The sequence below is a fragment of the Fukomys damarensis genome, unplaced genomic scaffold (genome assembly GCF_012274545.1).
Source record: "Fukomys damarensis isolate Sample0158 unplaced genomic scaffold, DMR_v1.0_HiC HiC_scaffold_13, whole genome shotgun sequence".
Classification (NCBI taxonomy): Eukaryota; Metazoa; Chordata; class Mammalia; order Rodentia; family Bathyergidae; genus Fukomys; species Fukomys damarensis.
In genome coordinates this window covers 6,684,895-6,710,600 of record NW_022900925.1, presented here as the reverse complement: position 1 = coordinate 6,710,600, position 25,706 = coordinate 6,684,895, and the positions used below count along the sequence as shown (strand labels likewise).

The 25,706-nt window shown below is 43.8% G+C and overlaps 1 protein-coding gene across 1 annotated transcript in view; it reads left to right on the top strand.

Annotated features, from left to right (window-relative positions):
* Window positions 1–2: 2 nt before the first annotated feature.
* Window positions 3–25,706, top strand: part of Shisa6 (shisa family member 6) — a gene marked incomplete at its 5' end in the record, with an annotated part of 283,109 nt that continues 257,405 nt past the window's right edge. Inside the window, 2 exons of the mRNA XM_010615030.2 lie at window positions 3–400; window positions 20,926–21,086. Coding sequence (XP_010613332.1) covers window positions 3–400; window positions 20,926–21,086 — 559 coding nt within the window. The remainder of the gene's footprint in view (window positions 401–20,925; window positions 21,087–25,706) is intronic.

Here is a 25,706-nt window from a genome sequence, read left to right as displayed (position 1 = left end):
CGGCGGCAGCTGCGGCCAGCGCGACCGTCACCTATGAGACGTGCTGGGGCTACTACGACGTGAGTGGCCAGTACGACAAGGAGTTCGAGTGCAACAACAGTGAGAGCGGCTACCTGTACTGCTGCGGCACCTGCTACTATCGCTTCTGCTGCAAGAAGCGCCACGAGAAGCTGGACCAGCACCAGTGCACCAACTATCAGAGCCCCGTGTGGGTACAGACGCCCAGCACCAGGGTGGTGTCGCCGGGACCCGAGAACAAGTACGATCCGGAGAAGGACAAGACCAACTTCACGGTCTACATCACCTGCGGGGTGATCGCCTTCGTCATCGTGGCCGGTGTCTTCGCCAAGGTCTCCTATGACAAGGCCCACCGTCCTCCACGGGAGATGAACATCCACAGGTGAGAGTCCCCCTGGTGCCGGCCCCTGTCTCCCGTGGCCTCACCCCGCTCCCTATACCTCCCTAGGCCTCTCCACCGGCGCCCCCTGATCCTTCCGATTCACTTTCACTGTCACTTCTTTTACATACAATAAATCCTGTACCCTCTTCTCTATTTCCTAGGAACCAGAAATGCATATTTTGGTGGTAGTGGGATTTGAAAGGCAATGAAAGAATCAGTGGAGACCATGAAGTTCAAGTATAAGAATTTTACTAATTCTGATTCGGTTTTCATGATGTGCGCACTTTGATCTAGGCTCTCAGGGCACTTGGTTGTTTGAGTTAGACCAGAGTGTCATCTTCAGCAGTGGTTTGAACGATGCTGGAATCTTACTGAAAAGAGTATCAAGCCCTTTAGGGTACACTGGGAGAGTCTGTGGCCTGAGAAGTGGGGTATTAGGGAAAGGCTGCCTCTGCTGGGAAGAAGAAATAAAGGTTCTCCATTTCATGTTGACCAAGCACAGATGGTGTGTCTTCGAGTGGGATGCTTCTCTTCCCTGCTGAGACTGGAGGACTTGTTCTTTTAAGCCCGGGAGGCTTCAGAACTCTCGTTTTAACAGTTCTGGCCATGTTCAACTTGGTGGGCATCTTTCAGTTCACATCTGGGAGAGACAGTGGGGGCTGCTTCCTGCCAAGACTTAGACCAAGAGCTCAAAACATGGTAGCTGTGGTTCCGTGGTTCTGCTCTGACCACCTCCCACCCAGTGCTCTGACTTTCACAGGACCCATTGGGCCCTTAAAGCAAGGGAACAAGAGTTCTGCCTTTCCTTTAGAAACCCAGAACCCAAGGAATGCAAAGTTGGCCCTATTGCTAGTGTTTTCATAGAGTGGAATGGCTGGATGTGGTTCCAGGGTCCTTTCTGGGAACCTGAAAATTCTGCCACAGGAAATGCCTCATTTTCTGGTGCATGATGTGGGTACTACCCTAGTATCCAGGACCCCCCGCTCCAATATTTCTGCTTATGAGTTGGCCCACTGGACCCTGTTCTCACTCATCTACCTCTAGCTCGTCTCCAGGCCTTGTTATTCTCATGGCTTTAAAAACTTTCTTCATTGCTGTGGACATTAATCACTCCTACCTTGCTGAAGAGAAAGGAAGGCAGATAGAAATTTCTAGCCATATTGAAAGAGCTGGATTTTTTTTTTCCTAATTGATACTGTGGGTGTTGAGAAAAGATGATACTTCCTGGGAGGTCTTATTGAGTCAAGTGCATGAAGTGTGGGTACTCTAAACTCAAGTGCTGGACTTAGGGTGACTCCAAATGGATTACCCATTTGTAACTCATCACTCTAGGTTGTCACCCATTTCTCTTCCTCCCCCACCTCATCTCTCAGGTAACACAGCTTAACTTGACATCTCCTTTGTGCCTGGACTGGCCCTGGGTGGTAGTGGGACAATTTTGAACAATGGTCTGCATCAGTCCTGGCTCGTAAATGCAGAGAACAAGTGGGACAGTGAGCAAAATAAGGGCAAGATACTCCCTCCTTTGCCTTCTCTGGAAAAGAATTCTATCTTGGAAAACAGATCAGGAATTGCTCTTGGGCAGGTGTCTTCCCGTTGCAGATGTGCTGATCCTTGTCATCCATCCACCTCTGCCTCGGGACTCAGGAGGTTTGTCTCTTGTCTCTTTCTCTTATCAAACCTCTTCCTCTTCTTGGTTGGTGTCCACGAACCTTTCTTCGGCTCAGTCTCTTCCCTGAGCCATTGTTCTCTGCCCTCTTAAAGAAAGCTGCCTGCTATCCTGACCCTGCTGCCTCATACAGAATTTGTTCACAATTTTTTCTGATGCTATGAGTCTCAGTTGCTGCAAGCAAACATGTCTGGATTCTGCCATTAGCATGTGACCTTGGATAAGTCACTGTTCCTCTTGATATTTCTTCCCTCTTCAGTGCTCAGATACCCCTACCCCAAATAAGGGTCATTACAGTGGTATCCTGGGAGCAGTTTCGCTATGGGGCTGGGGAAGAAAGGTAATCATGGGAGAAGTGGTTTTTGGGCCTCCAGATCATTATATAAGTATGGGGTGTTTCTCCCTCAAGTTTACCTCTTGATTTTATTCAGTTCACAGCACTTCTTCTGGCGACTGCAGTCTTGCCTGTCAGTGTTTTGGAAACCATCATCCTGGGTCTGGTTGGTAGGGGTGATGCCTGCCTGTACATGTGCAGGGGAGGGTGGGAGGCAAGAGGACAGAGCCTGGGAGAGCCACTGAGGACGCTCCACAAATGACCTTGAGCAGGAAACTTCATTTTCAGTCTGGGTGACTTGGGCTCAGCAGCAGCCCATCCCACCCTCTTCCTTCCAAGCACATCACAGGAGCATTCGCTGTGATTCCTTGTGGGGAACATGGGGCTGCTCTGTCCGTTCACATCTCCAAGGTTGCTGCTTGCCACTCCCGGGAGGTGTTTAGCCCCCTTGTTGGGTAGGTGAAGCAGGGAGGAGAGAAACGCTCTCACCCTAGGGAAATAGGGGAGCAGAAAGGGTACTGTCAGAGGTCGAAAGGGGATGTAGGATGTACTTTCAGTTACAGCTCTTTTGAAATAGTTTAGCAAAGACTTTTCCTTGCTGAAAAGTAGAGCCATATTGGTGTATGATCCTCCCTGAAAATGCTACTTGGACAAGCAGACCTGAGTCTGAGGGAGTTTCAGTGAGAGCAGCCTCATGGGAAAGGATATTTGTGGGAGTTTAAACAGAGTGAAAGAATGGATGGGCCATCTGCTTTGCCTCTGTGTTCCCAGCCCTCTGCCCTCCATCATGAACACACATTCCTTAGGGCAGGACTTCCTTACATCTCTCTCCTACAGGGAAGAACAGATTTCATTTTTTCCAGAAGTGATTAGACCTTGCCATTATGTTCTGAGTGAGAAGTCAGTGTCTGTAAGGGGAAATGACCGACTCTCCAGATTTTAGCAGATAAGCATCAAGTCAGATCCTGCCAGTGGGACCCCATAGAGGAGAGGAAGATGCCACTGGACGTGGACAGCCAAATTCTCCTAATAAGAATCATTTTCCCATTAGGATCTCTACCTTTATCTTCCCCTTTTTACGAACTGCTCAAGCTGAAGCTCAAACTGACTGACTGCAGGCACCTGCCAGTTTTAGTGTTTGTTCAGTGTCTCTGCAGCACTTCTCTGGGGTTTTCAGTAAAGAGGTGGGGTGTGGGCTGTGCCCAGGAAAGGGCTAGGAAGCAGCCCCCTTTTGACATTCTATTCCCTGTGAGCTATCTCACAGTCAAACCTGTTCCTTCCTCCTTGCCCTGAGTTGATTCATTAGTGTCTTGAAGATAAGAATCATTCTGAGGGAGGAATTCTGTGGCTTCTTCTTCTTTTTTTTAATGGCCAATTAACAGATGGGTCAGGAAGCTATTAGGATGCTATAAATGCAGTTGGTGAAGTCAGGGGCCTCCCACTGCTTGCAGAGGCACAGAAGGGATGAAGTAAGGTGGGCAGGGGGAGGGACAGTCGGTGCTGTGGGAAACAAAGCCAGAGTGGATCTCATCAGGAAAAGGAAAGGTGTTAGGAAGCAACTCACCAACAGAGCCCTTTGTGTTTGAGTTCTCCTACTCATTTCTGAAGTAAGTCAAGGGAATACTTTGAGCCACTTTTTCTCCCTCCAGAAATTAATTACAATCCCAGAGAGCTCTGCTTTTCCTTCTGGGCCACCTAACTGCCACAACAGGACCACTTTGCTGACTGATTTAGTGAGGAACTCGTTCTAGGTTCCTGGGCAATGAGTCATCAAATCCCCTCCAACATTCTATTTTTTGAAGTACTGTGGGTCCACCATAATGAGTTGATCTCAATGGAGTCAGCGTGGTTTTTACTTCAATATATACTTATTATATTTACTTCAATATAATAGTTGGAAGGAAAGGGAAAAATTGCCTTGGTCTGAAGGTCTTAGCCTTGTTTTTTTCCTTTTTCTTTCAGTTTAAAAAGAAAACGCATGCAGGGAAAGCTGGGAAATTGTGGAAGGATATGAAAGCATAGAGGGAAGCTGGTAGAGGGACGACTGCCTTGGCTGTCCCTCTATTTTTTTGCCCTAATTCTTCCTTGTGCACAGGTGCATTGGTTTATCAAATGAGCCCTGCTCACCTTGTGTAGGCAAGCTCTGTCTCTAGCTATAAAATCTCTCTTATGAATCATGTTGCTTTTGACACACGAGGCTAGCAGGATTCATTCTTGTTTTAGCAGTGCAACTGTATAAATATTTTTCGAGAATCCCTGAACATGATACTCCTCCCTGGTGATGTTGCTCACAGTCTTCATGTTCCTTCTCTACTTTCTCCCAAACTCACAACCTCTGCACATCTGTCCCTTAAGCCCCAATCTTCAACCCTATCCAAGGCTCAACGCACTCATTTTGAAGAATGTGCTGCTAAGATACCAAGACCTTACCCACAATTTTAGGCCACCGAGACATGGATGGAGAAAGAAGTCTAGTTCATCGTTTTCAGCTGATTTTAAATGAGAGCTTGAATTGACCATGCTGTTGATTCGAATCAACTGTGCAGGAAACAGTGGTTAAGACAGCTGAAAAAGTAAGCTGACCGAAAGAGGTTAGTTCTCTAGCTCCAGACAGACATGCCTACAGATTCAGAATAAAAGCAAACTATACCAAAAGGAGCTTGATCCTTCCAGTTCTGTTACCTGATTTTTCCAAGGCCTATTAGAATTATGTTTAGGTCTCAACTTTCTGATTCTTTTCTATAGCCAGAGATGACCTCTATCATATCCATACCGCAGTGCCCTGCTCCTGGATATGGGAAGTTAACATCCTTTCTGTCTCTCTCCACCCATTCAGTCATGGGCAGTCTGTGTCTGGTATCACAAATTCACTTTGTCTTACAGTCTTGCTCATGTTCCTTAACAATCTATATTTTGAGAAGCCACAAAATTGTAGCTTGAATTTGTGAAGACAAGGAGATGTTTTAGGTTGGTGGTGGAGAGGGAAACATGGGAAATATATGAGGGCCTGGACTAAATTCATTTTGCACATACCTTCTGTCATTATTTTTTCTTCTTCTTCTTCTTCGTTTCTCTAACTGCAACCCATTACTTTTTCCTGAGTCACGGTTATGACCTTACATTCACAGTGTTTTTCTTAGCACATATCATGTATGGGGAAGCGGGCTGGTGGGAGGTTTACCAGCAAATGCTCAGAGGGTCTCAGTCACCTGTCCTTGAGCCTTCAGCAGCTTATTTTAGAAGGACAGATTGTTAACTCTTTCTATTCTTTTTTTTTTTCTAGAAGTAAACTCAAAATCTTCTGAAAAGGCACAGTGGTGCATTGTGTTATTTTGTTATCCAGGATCATTGCAGACAATGTGTCTAGTCTAATTCTGTAATTTTATAAGTGAGGCAAGTGAAATCCAGACAGGTTAGGTCACCATGCCGCGGTTCCCCAGCTCCTGGGTGATTGAACTTGTACTAAAAAGCCAAGACTCCCATGTCCAAGGCCCATGCTCAGCCTCCTCTTGTCCACTGAAAACCTATTTTGCTTTACATCATGCACAATTCGTAGTCACCACATAACTTCCCAATACCTGGCAATGTGAGTGACAGCCTTCTTTGTCTTCCTTCCCTACATTTCTTGAGCCCAGCCTCAGTTACTACTTCCATCCTCTGGAATCATTTCTGTTCTTCTCTAGTCCCTTTACACTTTGTCCACATTCTTTTCTAAAAAGTGATAACCTGATCTAAGCATAATCCTTTGGTAAGATCTGAGTAATGCAGACCATTGTGAAAAGGAAATGCAGTAGAAGCCAAAAGCAGGTGCACCAGGACAAGGAATCGCTGAGGAACACCGTGGGTAGAGTGCTGTAATTAAAACTCCAGGCTGTGGATGCTTCCAGTCTGTCCCAGAGATGGGTGGAAACGCTGAGACCTGCTAGATCAATGAGCTTTGCCAGTGGCTGGGGACTCTCACTATCCTTGTGGTCTCTTGTGTGGTCCCGGGTTATCATCCAGGATGGCTCCCTATGTATGTAAGAACTCTATGAGTCATAGGAGCACAATTCCTAGCGACAGTTGTCTTCTTCCTCAGCTCTGGGCTGAGAAACCACAGGCTAATGAAATGAATCTCTGTAGCACGCAGCTTATGCAACTTGCCTGTGATACTCCTGATCCTTGGGAAGAATCATGGCATCCTTATTCTAATATGCTGTCTTTCCAAGCAGTCACCTTGGGAGGCCACATGCTCATTCTTCTCCGGAAGATGGTTGTGCCGGTATTTCTCCTGGAAATTCTCTAGGAGTACACGGCATGTCATTTTGACTTTCTTTAATTGTAGAATATTTTTATCCTCCTAGGGTAGATTTGATTCTTGTAAGCAGTAATAAGTCATAGGCTGAGGCTGATGAATGAAAAAGGTGATCGGAGATCAAGTGTGCCTTCAGTAATGAGAGCTGCTTTCTGGGGAGCGGGTTCAGCTGTCTCTGAAGGCAGGAGCACAGAAGAGGTGTTTTAGAGAGGGCCTAGCATCCACGAAGGGGCTGTTTCTCACATGGAAGGATAATTGCTGACCTTTGGAAAAACCAGTTTCATGTTATATCAAGCAGTGGGGTAGTTGGGAGAGAGGACAAAAGAAAGGAGTTGAATATGCATCAAACATTTGAAGTCACTGCCCAGAAAGGGTGGAAAAAAAAGAGGCTGTCCCACATTTCTGCATAAAATAGTAGAGATTGCTCAATTTAGCTTGCTGCTTTGATACTGATGGTAAAGGGACCCAGTTTCTTTGGGCTGCATGCAGAGAGGAGGCATGGGATCACAGCCCCTGTTCACTGCACCCTGTCCCTCTCTCCATGGCAGGGCTGTTGCCTCTGCAATTTTGCATGGAGTTGGGGTTGCCGCTTGGGCCAGACAGCCACAGATGAAGTGGAGGCGTGTGCAAACCCAGAAAGATTAGGCTGTCATGAGCACTGCCAGTGGATTCCTAATGTGCATGTATGGCGCCTGCTTCCTCCCCCAGCTCCAAATGCACATTCATGAGATGGGACTGACCCCAGAAATGGAGAAGAGTGGGGAAGGCTGAACGTAGTAAGGGCAGGTGACAAGGAGGCTGAGGAGCACCTTGCTGTTCCGCTTGTGTTGAGCGGGGGAGCTCTCTCCCCCCCATCATCTCTGCAATCCTAGAAAGTTGAGGGCACCGGGGGTCTGTTAGATGACTCTCAAGGAAGTGGGAACACTCAGAAGCATGCTTGTTCTAGAGCCCAGTCTGCACCAGGCACTCTGCTCAGGCCTTTGTCTTTGTAGCCTCACTGCATTCTTCCATCATCACCTCTCTGAGTAGAGAGACCTATTTTATAGTTGAGGAAACTGACTCAGAGAGGCTTAGTAAGTTGCACAAGGTCATACACCTAGTACATGGCCGTCTCCCTTATCCCTTATAGTTCAACAGGACAGCTGGCTTTTACCTTCCTGCATGTAAAGGTATCAGTGATACTCAGATTAAGAAAACAAAGTCCACCTGCGCAAGCCTCAGGGCGGGTTGCCATTGTAAAGGGCTAAGCAGATAAATGACCTTCCTCCCAGGGTACTGCAGACTAGGCTAGAGGTATCCACTTAGATTGAATGTAACTCAGGGAGGTGCCCACTGCAGTGAGGGTCCTCTTTAGGATGGATTATATTTCTGAGGATCGTGAAGGCCATACAAAGAAATATAAAGAACATAGTAAAACCTTGGTATTAATTAAGAGGAAAAAATGACTGTGCACAGTATTGTAAGAACCCCTGGGCAGTTCTACAGGAGGGCTAGCTCCTGAGAGTAGTAAGGTGCTAGGGGAAAGGAGTAAAGATGAAGTCTGGGAATAGAGGCTGGACCTCTGGCCATTCCCTGTTTTAATTACTAAGGTGTACAGCTCACAAACAACTCCATTTATCAACCCCCACACCCCATTTATAACATCTAGCGCTGCGCATACAAGACACTGAACTCTGGCCAATTCATTCCTCGTCCATTCTAATTTTATTCTGTGCTTGTAGTTGTGTTGCCCAATTACTTGCTTTTTTCTGCATCTCTCTGTTTCTCTTGTTCTTGATTCCTCTGTCCTGAAGGGCGCACAAAAAGGAAGGAATCCTGAGACGGTCAAAGAGCCCCATGTTTTCTCTCCAGCAGCCAAAGTCTACTATAGACCTCAAGTTTTAGTTAATGCAGGCTGTTGGCTACAGCTGTGCCACAACCTCTGGTCTGGACGTCCGTGCCAGGTTACCTGAGCAGGGATTCACCTCTGTGTGAGTGGCATGGAGCCTAGAATTACTGAGCACCCTGCCAGCACTCTTGTCTCCTGCCTGCCATGTGCTTGCTCCTAGCCAGAGGGCCAGAATAGTCCTTGGATCCTCCTTGCCCAAAGCCTTTATCCCCATCTCCAGACCTGTGGGAGCTAGAGTTCCAGCAAGGCTCTGTGTAGCCAGAACCTTGTCTGTGTGCCCCAAGGATTGGGAGAAGAGTCAGTGCTTTCTGCAGCCTCGAAAACACTCATTATTCCTTGCTTTTTTGGCATTTGGTCTCATGTACTGTTCCCATTAGCTTCTGCATTAAAGTCTCATTACTCAGGACACCTGTCCTCTGGACATATTCGATGTTTTCTTAGCCAAATGTGTTCTGGGAAGTGTGTTTTCCACCCAGTCATGTCTTCCCTCATCCTTCCTGCTTGCTGCTACTGTGGGAAGGAACTTGAACCCGGAGAATGACTATTAATTTTAAGTGGCATTTGAGAAATCATTCCAGAGCCCATTAGTGACTTCTTTTCCGAGGTCCTTGGAATAAGGACCTTTGCTAGGGGTCAAACAGGTTGGGGACAAAATTTATAGTAGCAGACAGAGGGATTGTTGGGAGAGTTTCTGTCCCTCTGTCCTAGGGTCAGGCTTGGAGCCAATCCGTAGTGAATTCTGACCTGTCATTGATGTTTGAACAGCTTTGTTGGAGGGCTAGGATGGTGCGTGTTTTCCCACCTCCCTGAAATGCTGGGCTTGAGAGTGACTTAGACACTGAAATGGTTCCAGAACTTGGTGAACAATCTGGATTCTAGCCACCCTGTTGGACATGTAGTTGGCTTTCTCTGACTTTCTTGCATCCTGAGAAATATGCCTGGTGTTTCCCAGGGACAATATCCTGTAGGCTTGGAAGACGGCATTAGGAAATACAGCTTTTCTGGGCTCAGATAAGCCACAAGCAGCTTCTTACCCACCTCCTTCCCCAGCATCTCCTTTTCATGCTTAAGCATTAGCAAAGAAGAATATCAAGTCTTTGAGCAGAGGATCAGCCGCATCTCTCTTTTAAGCCACCTCATTAAAATGTTTCTTCTTGTTACTTGCATTGTTTCATCCACTGCTGCTTCTTCCCCATCTGTCCTTTTGATTTCTGTTCACTTCTGTTGAGTGGTCTTCTTTTTTCCCTCTCCTTCTGGCTTTCCTTCCTGAACTTATATGGCTGGAACTTCATTAAACCACATTGATTCAGATACCACTAATTCAAAATTTATCCCAATCGGACCTGGGTAAAAATGTTTCTCTTTTCTCTGTTTGATAAAAAGCTGCGATGAACAGATTAATAGCTCAGATATGACTGCAAAGATTGTGCAGGGCACATATTCCACTGGGAAGGACAGATTACTTCCAAGCAAGGTGGGCGCGCAGTCAGTGTGCTTATTACCAGTCATTCGTATCTGTGCATAAAGTAGCTCTCCAAACATCAATTTTATTTTACTTTTTAAAGTCTATTTGAAATCTTGCAGTGGCCTGGGAAGCAGTAAAAATGCATTTCCTTTATGAAGTATTGTATAATTTCCATGTCTTTTTCATTGATTGGTATTAGCCTACCCCCATTTCTACAGAAGTGGTGATGCTTGACTGTAAGGCTGCTTTAGATTCTCTTTCTAATTCCCTCTGGGGGTTCCTTCTAATTTTCTCTCTTGTTTCTTTCCCTGTTTTATTTCTCTGTGTTGTTAGAATCCAACAGCTTTCTCTTTTGGCATTGAGAATTAATGTTGTGAATTATGCCATGGCCTCCAGGGGTTCCTTCCTCTTACCACAAGGATCCCCAGCTGAGCTTAAGAAGATAGGGGTCTGGAGGAAGCCTTTGGGTGACTTGCCCCATTTCCTGGTGATAAGCATACCCCTAGTTTGTCTCTGTTTTCTTTGTGACTCTTTCTCAAGGGCCTGAGGAGCTTGTGCATAAATCACTGTCCCAAACGCCACTGTTTGCATGGAGGAACAAGCATTAGACCTGCTGTAGGATGTGAAAGGAGGTACTTAGCCAGCCCCCTTGACCCTGTCAGGAAAGGACTTTGACCTCCTTGCTGTGTTCCATGTTTGGGCTTTTTGCCATCCATATTTCTCTGCCTTAGAGCACTTCTTGGAAGGTGAGATAATTTCTGTCCTTTCTGTCCCCACGATCTTGGGTGAGCCCCTCAGCCTCTTTGGTCTGTTAGACACACTGTGGGATGGGGCCGAAATGCTGTGGAGGTATGTTCTTCCTTGGCCTGTTCTGAACTCAGCACACCCGGAGTTTCAGGATCTGCATTTATAGGTGCAGTAGCCCTAGGGGTGGGCATGCGAGAAAATGCGCTTCTTTTGTACACTGTGTTCAGATGATAGTGTTTTCTGCAAATGGCCTGATGAGGATGCTTGTTTTAACATGCTCAAATCATAGACTGTCCTGGTGGGATGGCAGTTAGGAGGTCTTCTGGTGTCTCTCCCTCTGAAATGCTCCTCTCCTGTCATGCACAGCAAATGTCCACCATGTGCCCTGGCTGAAGTGTGTCACCCTGGAGATGGTCTCATCTATCACTGTGATGCAATTCTTGTTGATTTTTACAGGGAACCAAAATTGACTCCTTTGGCATAGGGTCCACTCAAGGGAGTCACCCAAAGGTAATGTGTCTTTCTTCTTCAAGGCAGCAGCATATCTTCAGGTTAGCAGAGAAAGCTCCTCAATCATCCCTTCTCCTGAATCAACATTCCTAGATAAGAGTCTGCCCTCACAGTACCTGGTTTCAAGCCTCTCTGCCGGTGTGGAGACTGTCTACCTGGAAACGGGGCTGTCCGAAACAACATGTGATGCTCAGAAATTCACATTCAATTTAAAGATCTGAATATTTATTCTGGGAAAGTTTTTGGTGTCCTGTCCAAGGTTTACTTGAATGGTAGGGATCCCTCTCTCGCACCACTAGGGAAAGATATCAGGAGTTTTATTGGCCCGTTTTATTCACATCTGTATTCTGGTGCCCAGAGCATTGCCTGCTGAGATACATAGGACTAAACAACTGCCTGAAGGGATGAATTAAAGTGGATGGGATTTGGGGTGGTCTTTTTAATGCACCCCATCTTCCCATGATTGCATTAATTCAAATGTTCTTGAGCATGGAAATGACAATAATGTTTATAATTATTTTAGAGAAGAAAAGCAGAGACTGCAGGTGAAGGGAAGAAAGAGGGAAAGAACAAGAAGAAAGAAAAAGGGAGAAAAAGAAAACAAATAACTGAATCCTTTACAGAAAATGTTGCTCTGGCCAGCTTGATGTGTTTGCCTTCTGCTGTCCCTTTAGAATCCGCATTTGTTTTGCTGGGCTTGGAAATGGTTTGCTTTTCAGCGGGGCTTCATCTTGATGCTTTCTTGCATGCAAGTGACAGCACAATCTGTGATGGCCTAGTGGGGAAGAACTCATAGACACTCTGTTTGCACTTAGCTCTCCAGGCCCAAGTTCAGGGTTCAGCAAAAACTGGTGTCCGACCAGACGGGTTTCCATCCTCACCCCAATAGACAATGTGAACTGTGGGTGGTCCCTTCCGGGATAACCAATCACAGCTGGGCCATGTGACTCAAAAATTTTGCCAATTTAGTGTGATCAAGTTAGTCCTCCAGAATTTTTCTTTTCCACCTGTGGTTTGGTTGTGGTAGGCTGAGCCTGTGTAGACATCGGGAAATTGTATTTCGGTTTATTTATTGGTTAAATATTTACATAGTGCTTCCTCGGTGCCCGGGCTCTGTTCTATAAACTTTACAAATATTAATTCATTTAATCTTCATCATTACACTAAGAGATAGATACTGTTTTTTGCCTTATTATTTTGGGCTTAGTTTTTCAATAAGGAAACAGGGCCGCAGAGCACTTAAGCAGTTAGCTAATTCCCACCAGTGTACTAAGTGACCAGAGTTCCACCTTAGGCACTCGGCTCCACAATTCAGTGTTTAGTCATCAGGCCATACTGCCTGTGATTTGCTCATCTATAGATTTAGGTCTGTGCTGATAGCAAAACGCAAAGCACCAAAACAGAAGCAACAGTACAGCAGCAGCAGCCGCCCATGTGTAACTTGTACACAGATGCATTTAGTAATTCATCTATCACCTGGCTGGCCATGTGGATCTGCTAACAAATATTGGAAGAACTTTCATTTTCCACATTTCAGATGGTAGCTATACTCGACACTTTCAGATCTTTGGTTCATTCTCAGACAACCATTCCAAGCATTTCTAGAAAGTCTAGCTTTGTTACTAATGCTTCTGAATTTACTAGGCCTGGATAAATTTTCATTTTCATTCATGAGGCAAGAAGAGGAGTACATGAAGATGATACTATTAGGAATGAATGGGGGTGGCGGGAGAAGTACATTGACTCTCTCTCTAGCTTGTGGCTAGTCATATAGTAACAACTCCAGGATAGGTACCCATAGGGCAGTGGGCCCTGCCTGCTTGAAAAACAAAACAGCATGCTATGCCTCCCCTCACAGATTCCTGCAATGTTTATTGGCTATGATGAATTCCAATTGTGCTAGGGACAACTCAGACCTGCAGAACAGCTCAATGCAGATGCACAGACATTGTTAACACAACAAATGAGATCTCCACATCCATTCTGAGCCTCTCTGCATGAGGAGAGCAGTCTTGTGCACACACAAAGCCAGCAGCTGTGTTTTTCAAGTGGACTGTGAGAGAACTGGGAATAGGGAGAACCAAATTAAGCCATTCTCCTTGGTCTGGGTTTATTAAAAATATATTCATTCAAATTGTCCTGCGTGAATATTTTACAGGATGAAAGAACTCTTAACTGTCCAGTAGACAAGTGTGAAGACGAGGTTGAGAGCATGCCAACTGTCCCTCAACTTCAATGTCAGGTTAAGGATCAGTTACCCAGGACTCACATAACTGGAATCCTTTATTTAACAGGAATCAAATGTCTACACATTACTTCTAGGAGAAACACAAAAGAAGCAGCTATCAGAGATTTATGTAAAATATTAAAACCTTCCTTCATCTGTCCTATAGATTTCGTATGTATAGTTCCATTTCCAGGACTGTTGTGTTTAGCTTTCTCTGTGATGAGAACCAAAAATTAGACTGATGGCCCTCTTACAAAGAACCTTGAATAATTAAAAAAAGAATTAATTATATTTAGTGTACTCTACTTAATTAGGCAGGAATGCTTTTAGAAAATTCTTCAAAAACAAGAGTGTTCTCATTAGTTCTTAGTACTAAGAACATTAACCAGTGCAGCTTCTTTATGGAATAGTTCATCTATTTGGCCTTTTATCATATCCAGCAACACGAATTCCTCCCTGCTCTCCCTGAAAAGAGAAAAGGCTCTACACTATCGTGCTTGTTTTGCTCTCGGCTCAGAAATACTTACCGAACAATGGCTGAGCTTATCTTTTCCCTTCTGCAGCATTTATGTGGCTCAGAAATCTAGGTACATGGCAGAGGCCAAAGTCTGATTTCCATTTGTCCATCTCAGTGAGGAGTGGTATTCATAGAGTTCTCATGGAGAATATATTAATTACGAGATGAAAGAGCGGGCCCTAGGTTCCTCACTTAATTTGAGGGAACCTAAGTTTTACTATGTACTCAATGAGGTAACATTAGGGCAAAAAATTCCATATTTTTAATTTGGTTTACTTTTGCCTCTTTTGTTTGCAAACTTGGAAACTCACTGAAGACAACACATCCTGGGTGCAGAGGCACAGCTCTGGAGAGCAGGGTTCTGGCTTCTTATTCTGGTCTCACGCAGAGCAGAGGTCTAGTGAAGTATGCTGGTGTTCTCCTCGGGATTTCATCTGACAAACAGTTGGCTGCTAAAGTAGTGTAGAAAGTTTCAAAGCTGTTGATGTTGATGACTTACAAAAAGGAATAAAATTGAGCAGTTGAACTGCAGCTGAGTTCTTAGGTCTGGATAGATTTTTTTTTTTTTCTTCTGAAGTTTGAACCTCTCCAAAAATCTCATTGTTCAGAGAATATTGCAGGGGCATGGAAGGTGAAAAACCATATGTGATTAAATGCATTAAAGGGTGGGTGACTTCTGAAGTTTGAACCTCTCCAAAAATCTCATTGTTCATAGAATATTGCAGGGGCATGGAAGGTGAAAAACCATATGTGATTAAATGCATTAAAGGGTGGGTGGATGGGTGGATGGGTATATGGGCGAGTAGATGAATGGATAGGTGGGTAGATCGGTGGCAAGATGGGTGGATGGAAGGATGGATGAGTGGATAGATGCATAGATGGATGGGTGGATAAAGGATCAGTGGAAAGATGGATGGGTGGAAGATGGAAGGATGGCTGTACAGATGAATAGAAGGATCGGTGGATGGATGGATGGTGAATATACAGTTGAATGGAACCATGGATGGAGAACTAGATAGGTGCATGGGTAGATGTGTTTCTAGATGAGTATTCTAGTGGTATCCAATTATAGTTAATTCCTATAGTTTATCCTATACACTTTGAAATCCACATTTACCATTTACTAGCTGTGTGATCTTTGGCAAGCTGTCTAACCACAAAGTCTGTTTTTTTAATCTGCAAAATAGGACCACTGCCCATAACACATAAGGCTGTTTTGAAAGTTATAGGATATAATTCATGTAAGATTTTAACTCAGTATGTGACACATAGTAATAACTCAATAAATGATAGTCCTCAAATTCTCCAGCAGGAAAGACATGAAGAAGTTACAAGGTTTTATTTTTCTATTGCTAAAGATAAGTCATTTGCCACTTTAAGAAGCTTTTCATATCTTGAATGTAGGTGGCAGCACGTCAGAATGTTGCTTGTGCTTAGTTCTTATGGTTTTGAGATAACTAAGATTTTAGGGAAATTTAACTATACTTTCATTTCTTTGGGGCCACTGACATTACCCAAGGTTTTAAGCAAATAGATGACTGATTTTGACCCGAGTCACTCATGTACATTTTGTTTCTCCATGCCCAGATATTAACCGGCATTTGCTAAATTAGCAGGCCCAGCTGGTGAGGCCAGGAAGATTCATTAAAGCTGAGGATTTGTAGGAAATTGAGAGGTATATAAGAGGCTGTCATAATGTGCAGAAGGGTGCCCCAGCTCAAATCAGGGCTCTGAATTTAAGTTTTTGTTCCATCATGTTCAAGTATGGGAGTTAGTCTGAACTTCAGTTCCTTAGTAGAAATTGGGGTAAAAATAGCTGCAAAGGTCACAGGGTTAGAAGGAAGTGTGTGGGGCAAGACAGGTGAACATATTTAGAGATTATTGAGTGTTGTTCAGATGTTGATAGCATTTTCATTATCCAAATGACTGGTACACGATACTGAGGACTAAAGAAGACTAAAGTTTCCTAACCTGAATGATTAGAATGACTATTTTTCCTTCTCTGATTTGCTTCCCAATTTATTTATTCTCCCCCACTCACCACACATCAGAAAAAGCCAAGGAAGACATGCACAGAAGGGAGCAGTGAACCTGGGCAATAATCCAGATAATTCAGGTGAAAGAATTCTTTTGTTTGATGGATCAAATATTGCAGCAAAAGTGGCCTTCAGGGAAGGGGACGTGGGGTAGAGCGTGTTCTTCCCTGTAGGAAATCCATAGTGATCGTGTTGGGGCGGGGCACCTCTTGGGCCCTTGGCTGACTTTCTTGTTCTCTCTCCCTCCTGTGAATGGCTCTGTTTATCTCCCTCTGAATTACTTTTCCTTGGAATGTCTCTCTCTGGCCCCCTTTCCCATCTCTGAATGTCTCTGTCTTCTGAACCGCTTTCTACTGCCGACTTTCCCTTTGATTTTCAGCTTCTCATTTTTCTTTTCCACTTTCCACTTGTTTGTATCTGTGTGACTTTGTCACCTTCCCTCTCTGGCTTCTGGTCTGTGGTGTCTCTCTTTTCTCTTTTCTCCTGTTCTTCATTCCTAGGAGTTCATTTTGTCTTTCTCCTTCTCTCTATCTCTATGTCTTATTTCTCCTTTTCCCTCCTGACTCCCCTTTCCTCTCCTCCTCTCTCCTCTGTCCACTCTTCACTCCCCCCGGTCCCCCATTCTCTGTCCGTCCCGCCATCCTGACAGCCCCTGAAAGCTGCCCTACCCACTCCAAAAAATCCATTTGGCTGTTCCTCAATGACCAGTTTTCTTTCCTGCGGTTAGAAAGTAGCTCAGACCTTAACCCATTTCCTCTGGCAGATTCAAATTAATTAGGTGAGACCAGGGTTGCACATTTCAGAATTAGAATAATATTTATTGAGCACCCTGGAGAGCAGGGGATGGAAGCTGGAGAGGAACCAGAGCAAAGAGGGAGGTCACTGAGCTGAGGAGTTGGGAGGGGAAGCTGGCAAAGCAACCTGCTCCTAAAGCCATGTGGCCTGAGATAAGAACCCACTTTCTCATTGCCAGAGGGCACTGGAAGGGTTAGATCTTGGTGAATGATCCAGGAGCAGGTATAGGACCAGGAGCATTTCCCTGGCTATCACGCTCTTCAATGGGACAACACACGGTGGGGCCCCAGGACTCAGGTACCTTGAGAAACAGTTTTTGGTACCATCCTCCTCCTTGGCTCTGCTGCCCAGCACATCCCTGACTACTGAGCAGCCAAAGTCCCCTCTCCCAAGTTATCTCCTTTCATCCTATGGCCCAGAAACAGGAGGACGCAGCCTTGCTGTAACCCAGAGATATTGCTTGTTCAGCAGCAAGCACTGAACCTGCTAGTCTTCAGGAAGACGGCCCTGTCTTGAACATGAAGCACCTACTTCCTTGATTGCTGAGTAGACATCAGTCAAGGTTTGTCAGCCTTACTGCTATTGATATTTTGGACTTGATAATTCTTTGCCATGGGGAGTGTCCCGTACATTGTAGGAACTCAACAGCATTCCCAGCCTGTACCCACCAGGTGCCAGAAGCACCTCCCTCCATAGTTGTGACAACCAAAAATGTCTCCAGGTACAGCCACATATTCCAGGAGGGGATGTAAAATCACCCTAGTTGAGAATTACAGATTAGACTTGATCTTGGATGATCAAAGGGAATGGACTTAATCACATGACTCCATTCCCCTTCATAGGCATAAAAGAAGTAAGAATCTGTATAAGAACTTGGAAGGCAAGAGAAAGGATAGAACCTTTCTTAGATAGATATCTAAGAAACCGCTGCTAATAACAATCAAGATTAACTATCTACAATCATTAATAGTCTTCCCTCATCAGCCCTCTCCTAATCCTGGAGTATCCACAAATCTACTTTCTATCTCTATAGATTTGGTGAACTGGACATTTAATATAAATAGTCTGTTGTGACTGGCTTCTTTTGCTTAATGTGATGCTTTCAAGATTTCTCCATTGCATAGCATGTGTCATTACTTTCCTTTTTTATGACTGAATAATTCTATTTTGTGGATACATTCACACTTTCTTTATCCACTCATCAATTGATAAACATTTGGCTTGCTTCTACTCTTTGGCTCTTACGAGTGCTGCTGCAATGAACCTTCATATCAAGTTTTATGTAGTTATGTTTTCATTTTTTTTGAGAGTATTTGGGAGTATAATGGCTGGGCCATAGACTCACTATAGGTTCAATATTTTGAGGAACTGTTAAACTGTCTTCCAAAGGGGCTACACTATTTTAAAGTCCCATTAGCAGAGAGTGAAGACTCCTGTTCTCTAAATTGTTCTCAACAATTGCTGTTCCCTGCCTTTTGTGTGTAGCCATCTTAGTGTGTCTGAATGGGCATGGTATGCAGTGGGATTTTGATTTGTGTTTCCCTAGTGCTTAACTGTACTAAACTACTTTTCATGACTATTCTCTTTGGAGATATGGCTCTTTACATCCTTTGCCCATTTTAAAATTGAGATATTTGGTTTTTAAAAATTCTTGAGTTGTAAGATTTCTTTATATGTATTCTGGATACAAGTCTGTTATCAGATAGGTGCTTTGCAAATGTTTTCTCCTATTCTGTGAATTGTCTTTCATTTTCTTGATGATATCCTCTGATGCACAAATGTTCTTATCTATTTTTCTTTTGTTTCTTGTGCTTTTGATGTTATATCTAAGAAACCACTGCTAAATATGAGAAGTCACAATGATTTACTCCCATATTTTCTTCTAAGAGTTGATAGCTTTAGGACTAATATTTAGGTATATGACCCATTTTAAATTAATTTTTGTGTATAGTGTGAGATAAGGGCCTAAATTTATGCTTTTATTATGGAAAACTACTTGTTCCAGGACCATTTTTTGAAAAGAAAAGTATTCTCTGTCCAGTTCTTGGCACTCTTATCAAATATGAATTGACCATAGATGTATGAGTTTATTCTGGGGCTTTCATTTCTATTTATTTGGGCCTATATATCTATTATAACTGAGTCTTTGATCATCAGAAGGATGAAAGAATACAGGTATTTTGCATGAATGAATGCTTTAAAAAGTATATAAAATAAAGTTATCAAGTGTCAGAATCAGAAGGGATCTTAGAAGTCATGTTAATTTGTCAGCTGTCGTGGTGCACACCTGTAATCTCAGCGCTCAGGAGGTTGAAGCAGGAGGAACACAATGAGTTCAAGGCCACCCTTGGCTAGAAAGCAAGATCCTATCTAAAAAAAAAAAAATGATGTTAATTTAAAGCCTTTGTTTTCCCAATGGGGAAGAAGTGATTACATTTCACTTCAGTGGTGTTTGTCCAGAGTTTCATGGCCAATCAGCAGAGCTGGGATTTGAACCTAAAACTTGCTCTTTAGGACAATGCTTTTTCCTTATTCCTAGGACCCAAATGGCTGATGCATGGCCCCGGACCCAGGCCTTCCCTGTTTCTTTCTTCTGAACATGTGGTTCTGTGTTCTGCCTGTCCATGGAAGTGTGTGGGGTGTGTGTGTGTGTGTGTGTGTGTGTGTGTGTGTGTGTGTGTGTGTCTGTTCCTTTCTTGACAGACTGAGAGCAGTGAAAGCCAGCGAAAGGAAAGCACTTGGAAAATCTGAAATTGCTATATAAATGCCACTAAATGAAAAGATTGCCAGCTTGATGCTCTTCTAGGAAGGTTCAGAGTGTCACAGGAGGCATAATAGAAGGAGATCATTCACTCTCAGATACTGTTGTGCCTGTCACTTTCCAAGGGGGCAGAGTACTAGAGCTGGACTGGGAAGTAAAGGGAGCCATGGGGCGGGCTGGGCATGATCTCAGCAGGGCAGGCCTGGCTCAGAGAGGCCTGGAGTTAGGCTGCCTCACCCACCACCCCTCGGGGATATCTCAAGTACATGGAGTGTCTTTGCCCTGTTGGGTCAAAAAGGGTGCAGCAGGACCCGGGGATGTTATCCAGAGGCAGCTAGCCTTTGTGGCTAGTCCACACTCATCCATGCTCCTTAAGGCATTCCTGCTGTCTCTTTTGCCATGACTACTAACTCCCGTTTCGTCCTCTGAGGGAGTCCTGTTTGAAACTAGGTGGGGGAGCCATACCTCCTAAATTGTGGGTTCCTAGAGGGCAGGAATGGGGACCTATTTACCTCTGTCTCTGCAGGGACCTTTGCAGGCCTCGTCTTCAAGAAATACATGTTTAGTTGTTGAAGGTAGGTGTCGAGTAAATAAAACCCTTTCTTTGGGTCATTGAATGTCTTGGTGGGGGGTCGTCTCACCGCTCAGGCAGAATCTCTGTGCATCTTTATTTTTTCCTGTGGATTTTTTTTCCTCTATGTTTATAATTGTTCCCTCTTCTAAACTCCATTTGCCTTCACTGCACCATCCGTGTGTTCTGATGTTTATCTTTTTATCTGATCATCCAGCCTTTCCAGCTAAATCACACTTCTCTTTGACAGCAGGTGGGGTGTGTTGTACTTATTTGGGTTACCAATACCTACTGCATGCTGCTCTGCATGTACAGGGGAGGCTGGTCCCCCAGTAGTTAGTACCCTGCTACCTCATGCGAGGCCAGTGGTGTCGGCCCTTTTCCAAGGTGGCACCACTCCACTGCCTAGTTGCTGGCAGTTCTGGCTGATGTAGGTGGGTATTTGTGGAACTAATATTTTGAAGGAGCTCAGAGTTTGCTGACGTGGAATAAATTTCAGAAAAATTATCAGCAGTCTTTTAGCATCTGTACCTCGAGGCATGGTAACCTCTCACTAGCCAGCATTAGATGAGGCTGTGACTATTGAGAATTGAGGGTTATGTCTCTGTCTCTTCCCCTGGGTCCAGGTCTCAAAGGACGTACAAAAGTGAGCCACTTGGCTCTGTGGTTGTGCACATGAGAGTCTCACCGTGTGATCTCTTCCTTCCTTAGGGCTCTGGCTGACATCTTAAGACAACAGGGACCAATCCCCATAGCACACTGTGAAAGAGAAACTATCTCGGCTATCAATACCTCTCCCAAAGAGAACACGCCGGTCAGGTCGTCCTCCAAAAATCACTACACCCCCGTGCGTACAAGCAAGCAGACTCCAGGTAAGTGAATGCTGATCACCTCCAGTCTTTGCTGAGACTGTTGACAGGTTTCAGTGATGCTCTGCTCCGGTGGGCCAGATTGTGAAGTCCTGTGTAGTGAAGTGTCGTGGTGGAAGGAAGGACTGAGGACTTCTCCTGGAAAGGTTGTGGCCTGAGAGGGATCGCTGCTGATCAGTGTCTGTGCTGGATGAGGGCTGTTGATGCTTTGGGGCACCTGTGCTTTATTGAGTGGCTGGTTTAATTCTCTTCTTTGAGAGGTGGCATGCAGCAGCCATAGGCGTCCATTTGCCTGTGTGGTGGGAAAGTTTGGGCTGACTGCAGTGCTGTATATGCGACAAAAGAACCCTGCACTCAGGTACAGAGTCCGCTCAGCTATTGGAACTTTAGAGTACTTCCTGAGGGTGGGAATGTTGTCTGTATTTTAAGGCCTCCCTTTTCCGTGGGTTATAGATTCCCTGGATATATGATGAGTTGCCATATAATGATGATATACAGTTGAGCTTAACGTGTGGTTCCAGGACCCCTGAGGAAACCAAAATATGTAGCTGCTGAATTCCTTTTATGAAGTGGCATAGTGTTGGCCTATAACTTGCACATATCCTTCTGTATGCTTTAAATTATCTTTAGGTTTTATAGTATCTAATACGATGCAAATGCTCTCTAAATAGTTCTTATGCTGTATTGTTTAGAGAATAAAGTCTGTGCCGGTTCAGTGCACTTGTAATTTTTTGAATAATTTTGATTCATGGTTGAATTCTGTTGGATTGAATCCTGCAGTCGGTTGGATCTTGCAGTTGGATGCAGAACCTGGGACATATGGAGAGCTGACTGTACCTCCTACCCTTTTACTTGGTCATCACTAGAACACGACGAAAGAAATTGGGTTAGATTTATTTTTCTTGTCTTATGGATCATTAAATTAAGCTCCAGGATATTTAGTAACTTGAACAAGGTCATAAAGGTGTAAATAATAAGAAAACCATCAATAATAGTAGTAATATAATGTAAATATTTAATGAGCTTACTCTTTGCCAAACATCATGCTGAGCACTACACTTATTTTCTTATTTAGTCTTCACAACAATCTTAAAAGTACTTATATTATCAACATTTTAGAAGAAGAATAAAAAGGTTAAATAACTTTCCCAAGGTCACATAATTAGCAAGAGAAAACTAGGACTACTATATTATCAACATTTTAGAAGAATAAAAAGGTTAAATAACTTTCCCAAGGTCACATAATTAGCAAGAGAAAACTAGGACTTAAATCAAGGCAAATAGTTAACAACAGTCATGACTAAAAACCATAATATCCTTACCCAGTTCGGGACATGAATGCAAAGTATCTGATCAGACAATGTCTTTACATTTTGATAAGTCATATCTCAGTGTAAGCTTTACCAGAAAACCCAGTACTGGCCCTGCTTTCCAAGTTTCTACTGTACTTTAGTGCTTAGATATTGGGGAATTCATGTCTTGTGCTCCATAGTTTTTCAAAGGATGAGGTATAGGGTCTGAACTAAACTTGCAATAAAGATGTACTGTCCCTGCATGGCATCGCGGTGTCTAGATCCAAAACTAGCAGAGGTGCTGCTGAGATAAAATTTATTTTCTATTCATTCTTTAACTTTCTTAAATGAATGAAGCCACGTTAGCTTTTAATATTGTAGTTTTAAATCTTTTTGAACGCTGACAAAAGCAAGGGACATCCTCCCTTGAAGATATACATGCATATACACAGATAAATGTATGTATTCATCCAACAGTTTGTGTAGGATTTAAGGGGAGTCACCCCCTGCAAGTTAGAAATTCCTGATTTAAAGGTAAAATGAAGGATCTACCTTTGCAAAGAGTCTTAAGATGCATTTTCAGCTGTAACATCCTGGATGGATCCTTGAAATGGAAGTAACAGATGGAATCGTGGTACAAACATCTGCAGCAGTGGTCATCTACTACCTGCTTGTACATTGGAAAGTTCTTTAAAATGCCCAAGTTCCACAGATTAACTAGACTTCTAGGAATGGGGATGACCATCTCTGCTTTAAATTTATTTTGATTCTAACATGCAGCCAGGGTGAAAAATCAACAGTCCAGATGGATTCCTTCATGCAGAAGTGACAACTTTGAGTGTCAGTAATTAATCCTCCAACTTGACTGCACATTAGGATCATTGGGAAGCTTTCAAAATTAAGATGCCTGGAACCCTTACCTAGAGATCATGATTTAACTGATGTGGGGGTATGACATGAGAATGGAGTAAGGTATTTAAATTTTCCTTAAGTATGAAAGTGCTAAGAATCAAATTGCTTAAAGACATTATTCTAACTAATATTTGTTACCATTGGTCATTCTTTAGTCTAAACTTGATATAATTGCCAGTTTTAAGTAGGGTGTTTTTTCCCAGAGATTCATCATTTGAAGTGGGTCTCCTCCAGAGCTTGGCCCGTGACACTAACTTCAAGTCTCAAAAGTGTCCCTGGTTGTTTATTTTCACCTCTGTGCTCAGGTTTTCTCTGTCTTATTCACAACTGAACTAGTTCTTAGCTACTGAATCAGACTCATTTGCTCTTAAGGATACTTCTCTGGGCAGTAAGTTTTGTCATTTCTTGTGGTTTCCATAATATCCTGTCTTATAGCGAGCTGAGAAGGGAGCTTTTACAGTTAACATGATTCACTTCTGTGTTTCAAGTGATCCCTCCCTGCATTTGTCAAATTGTAGCTCTTCATATTGCTTTTAGAAATGGAAATGGTTTCCCTGGCCCAGAAAACAGTCTCTGTCATGAAACCAAAATGTAAAAGCAATTTCACAACATGCTACATCTTCTGTAGCTTACAACAAACCCAGTGTTTTTCCAAATAGCTGATATCTTTTGCCACAAAATATTGCAATTTGAGCAGAAATTTACAGAACTTTGGGTAAATGTTCAAAGTGGAAATTTACTGTGATTTCACCACTCATCAAATCAGCCAACCATCAATTGTAGTAAAGCAGTAAGAGTACTTAGGGAAATATTAAGGGAGAGGTCCAGAAACACCAGGATGCACTAAAACATATGGGTAGCTTTGCTCTTTGAAGTGCTGTCATTGGATCTGCTGTATTACTGTTGTCTGGGATTTGTGAGACATGCAGAATCTCAGGCTCACCTCATCTGCTGAATGAGAACTTGCATCTCAGTGAAATCACTTAGCAATTAGAATTTGAGAAGCACTGGAAAATCATGGGCTCAGTTAATTTCTTGGCACCATCATCTACTGTGCATCTGATCTCGGACATACAGGCTACTACCCCCAAATGCCTAGAGTTGTATTAAGAATATAATGAGTTAAACAAAGCAGAACATTTAAACAGGTCCCCATCCATAGCAAACACTGTTAACCATGACCAGGCTATGAAAGTACATCTGTAGCTTCTGAAAAAATGAATCGAATGCATGAAAGATCAAAATAATACATTGGTGTCCTTAGACTAACAGGATCCATAGACTTGTGACTGAGGTGGGTCAGAGTTTTGGAAGCTGAAAGCACACACTTGTTTGGCCTGGGAATTGGAGTGAGTGTTGTGCAGCAATTAATAATGACAACCTCATATCACAGGTATCACTTATTGAGCACTTACTATATACTGAATACTCAGCTAGGTATCCAGAACAGAGAATGTAGCATCTGTTAGATGTGGGAATTCCTACTTTCACATGGACAGAAAAGTTTTGTCCTTTCATCTAAGAGTCTTTTGCCTTCATTTGTCCCATGAGCCCCTTCCAAACTTTTCTTCCAGTATGGAGGAATGAACCCAGGGGTTGTGCATTGTGCTACATCCCCAGCCCTTCCCCACTTTTTTTCTTCTTTGAGATAGATAGGGCCTCACCAAATTGCCCAAGCTGGGCTTGAATTTGTAACTCTTGCCTCTGCCTCTGAGAGTGCTGGGATTACAGGTGTGTACCACCATGCAAATTCAAGCCCAGCATCTCTTGCTTTATTTTCTTCAGAGCACTTACCCCATCTAGCATCATATATTTGAGACTCATTTACTTAGCATCACTGTTCCTCCGAGAATATTGGCTCTGTGTGGGTAAGGATTTTATCTTTTCATCACTGTGGCATCCTAGAACAAGAACATTGTGTGGAAGGTTCTATCTGTGCAGTAACTGTGTATGTGCAGGGAATGAATGGAAGACAGGATGGTCCTGCACTTAGGGAGATGCAGGAACCAGAGCGTAGGTATTGGTTATGTAGTTGTTTGCTGAAGAGCCCAGGGAGGCTCTGGGCCATTCAGTAGTGCTCTCTATAAAATAGGTATAGAGTCAGACTGGTCACTGGGTGGGGAGCCAAGCTGGGAGGCCCTAGTTCCAGTGCTAGGCCTCTTACCTAACTCCATGGCTCCTCTCATGGCTCAGCACAGCCAACAGCTGGGAGCTTTGCTTCCTTGGCTGGCCTCAGAGAGGGCATCACTCAGGATAAGTGTTCCCACTTTGCTCAACCTGCCTTCCCAGAATGACTACTTAGAGCAGGATCTGGAGGTCCAAGTTAGCCAGAGTCCCTGTTCCTAGGGATAAGTTTAAAGTTGCCCATGGAGCTCGAAAATCTGGGCTGTGTATCTGAACTCCAGGACACAGCTGGACA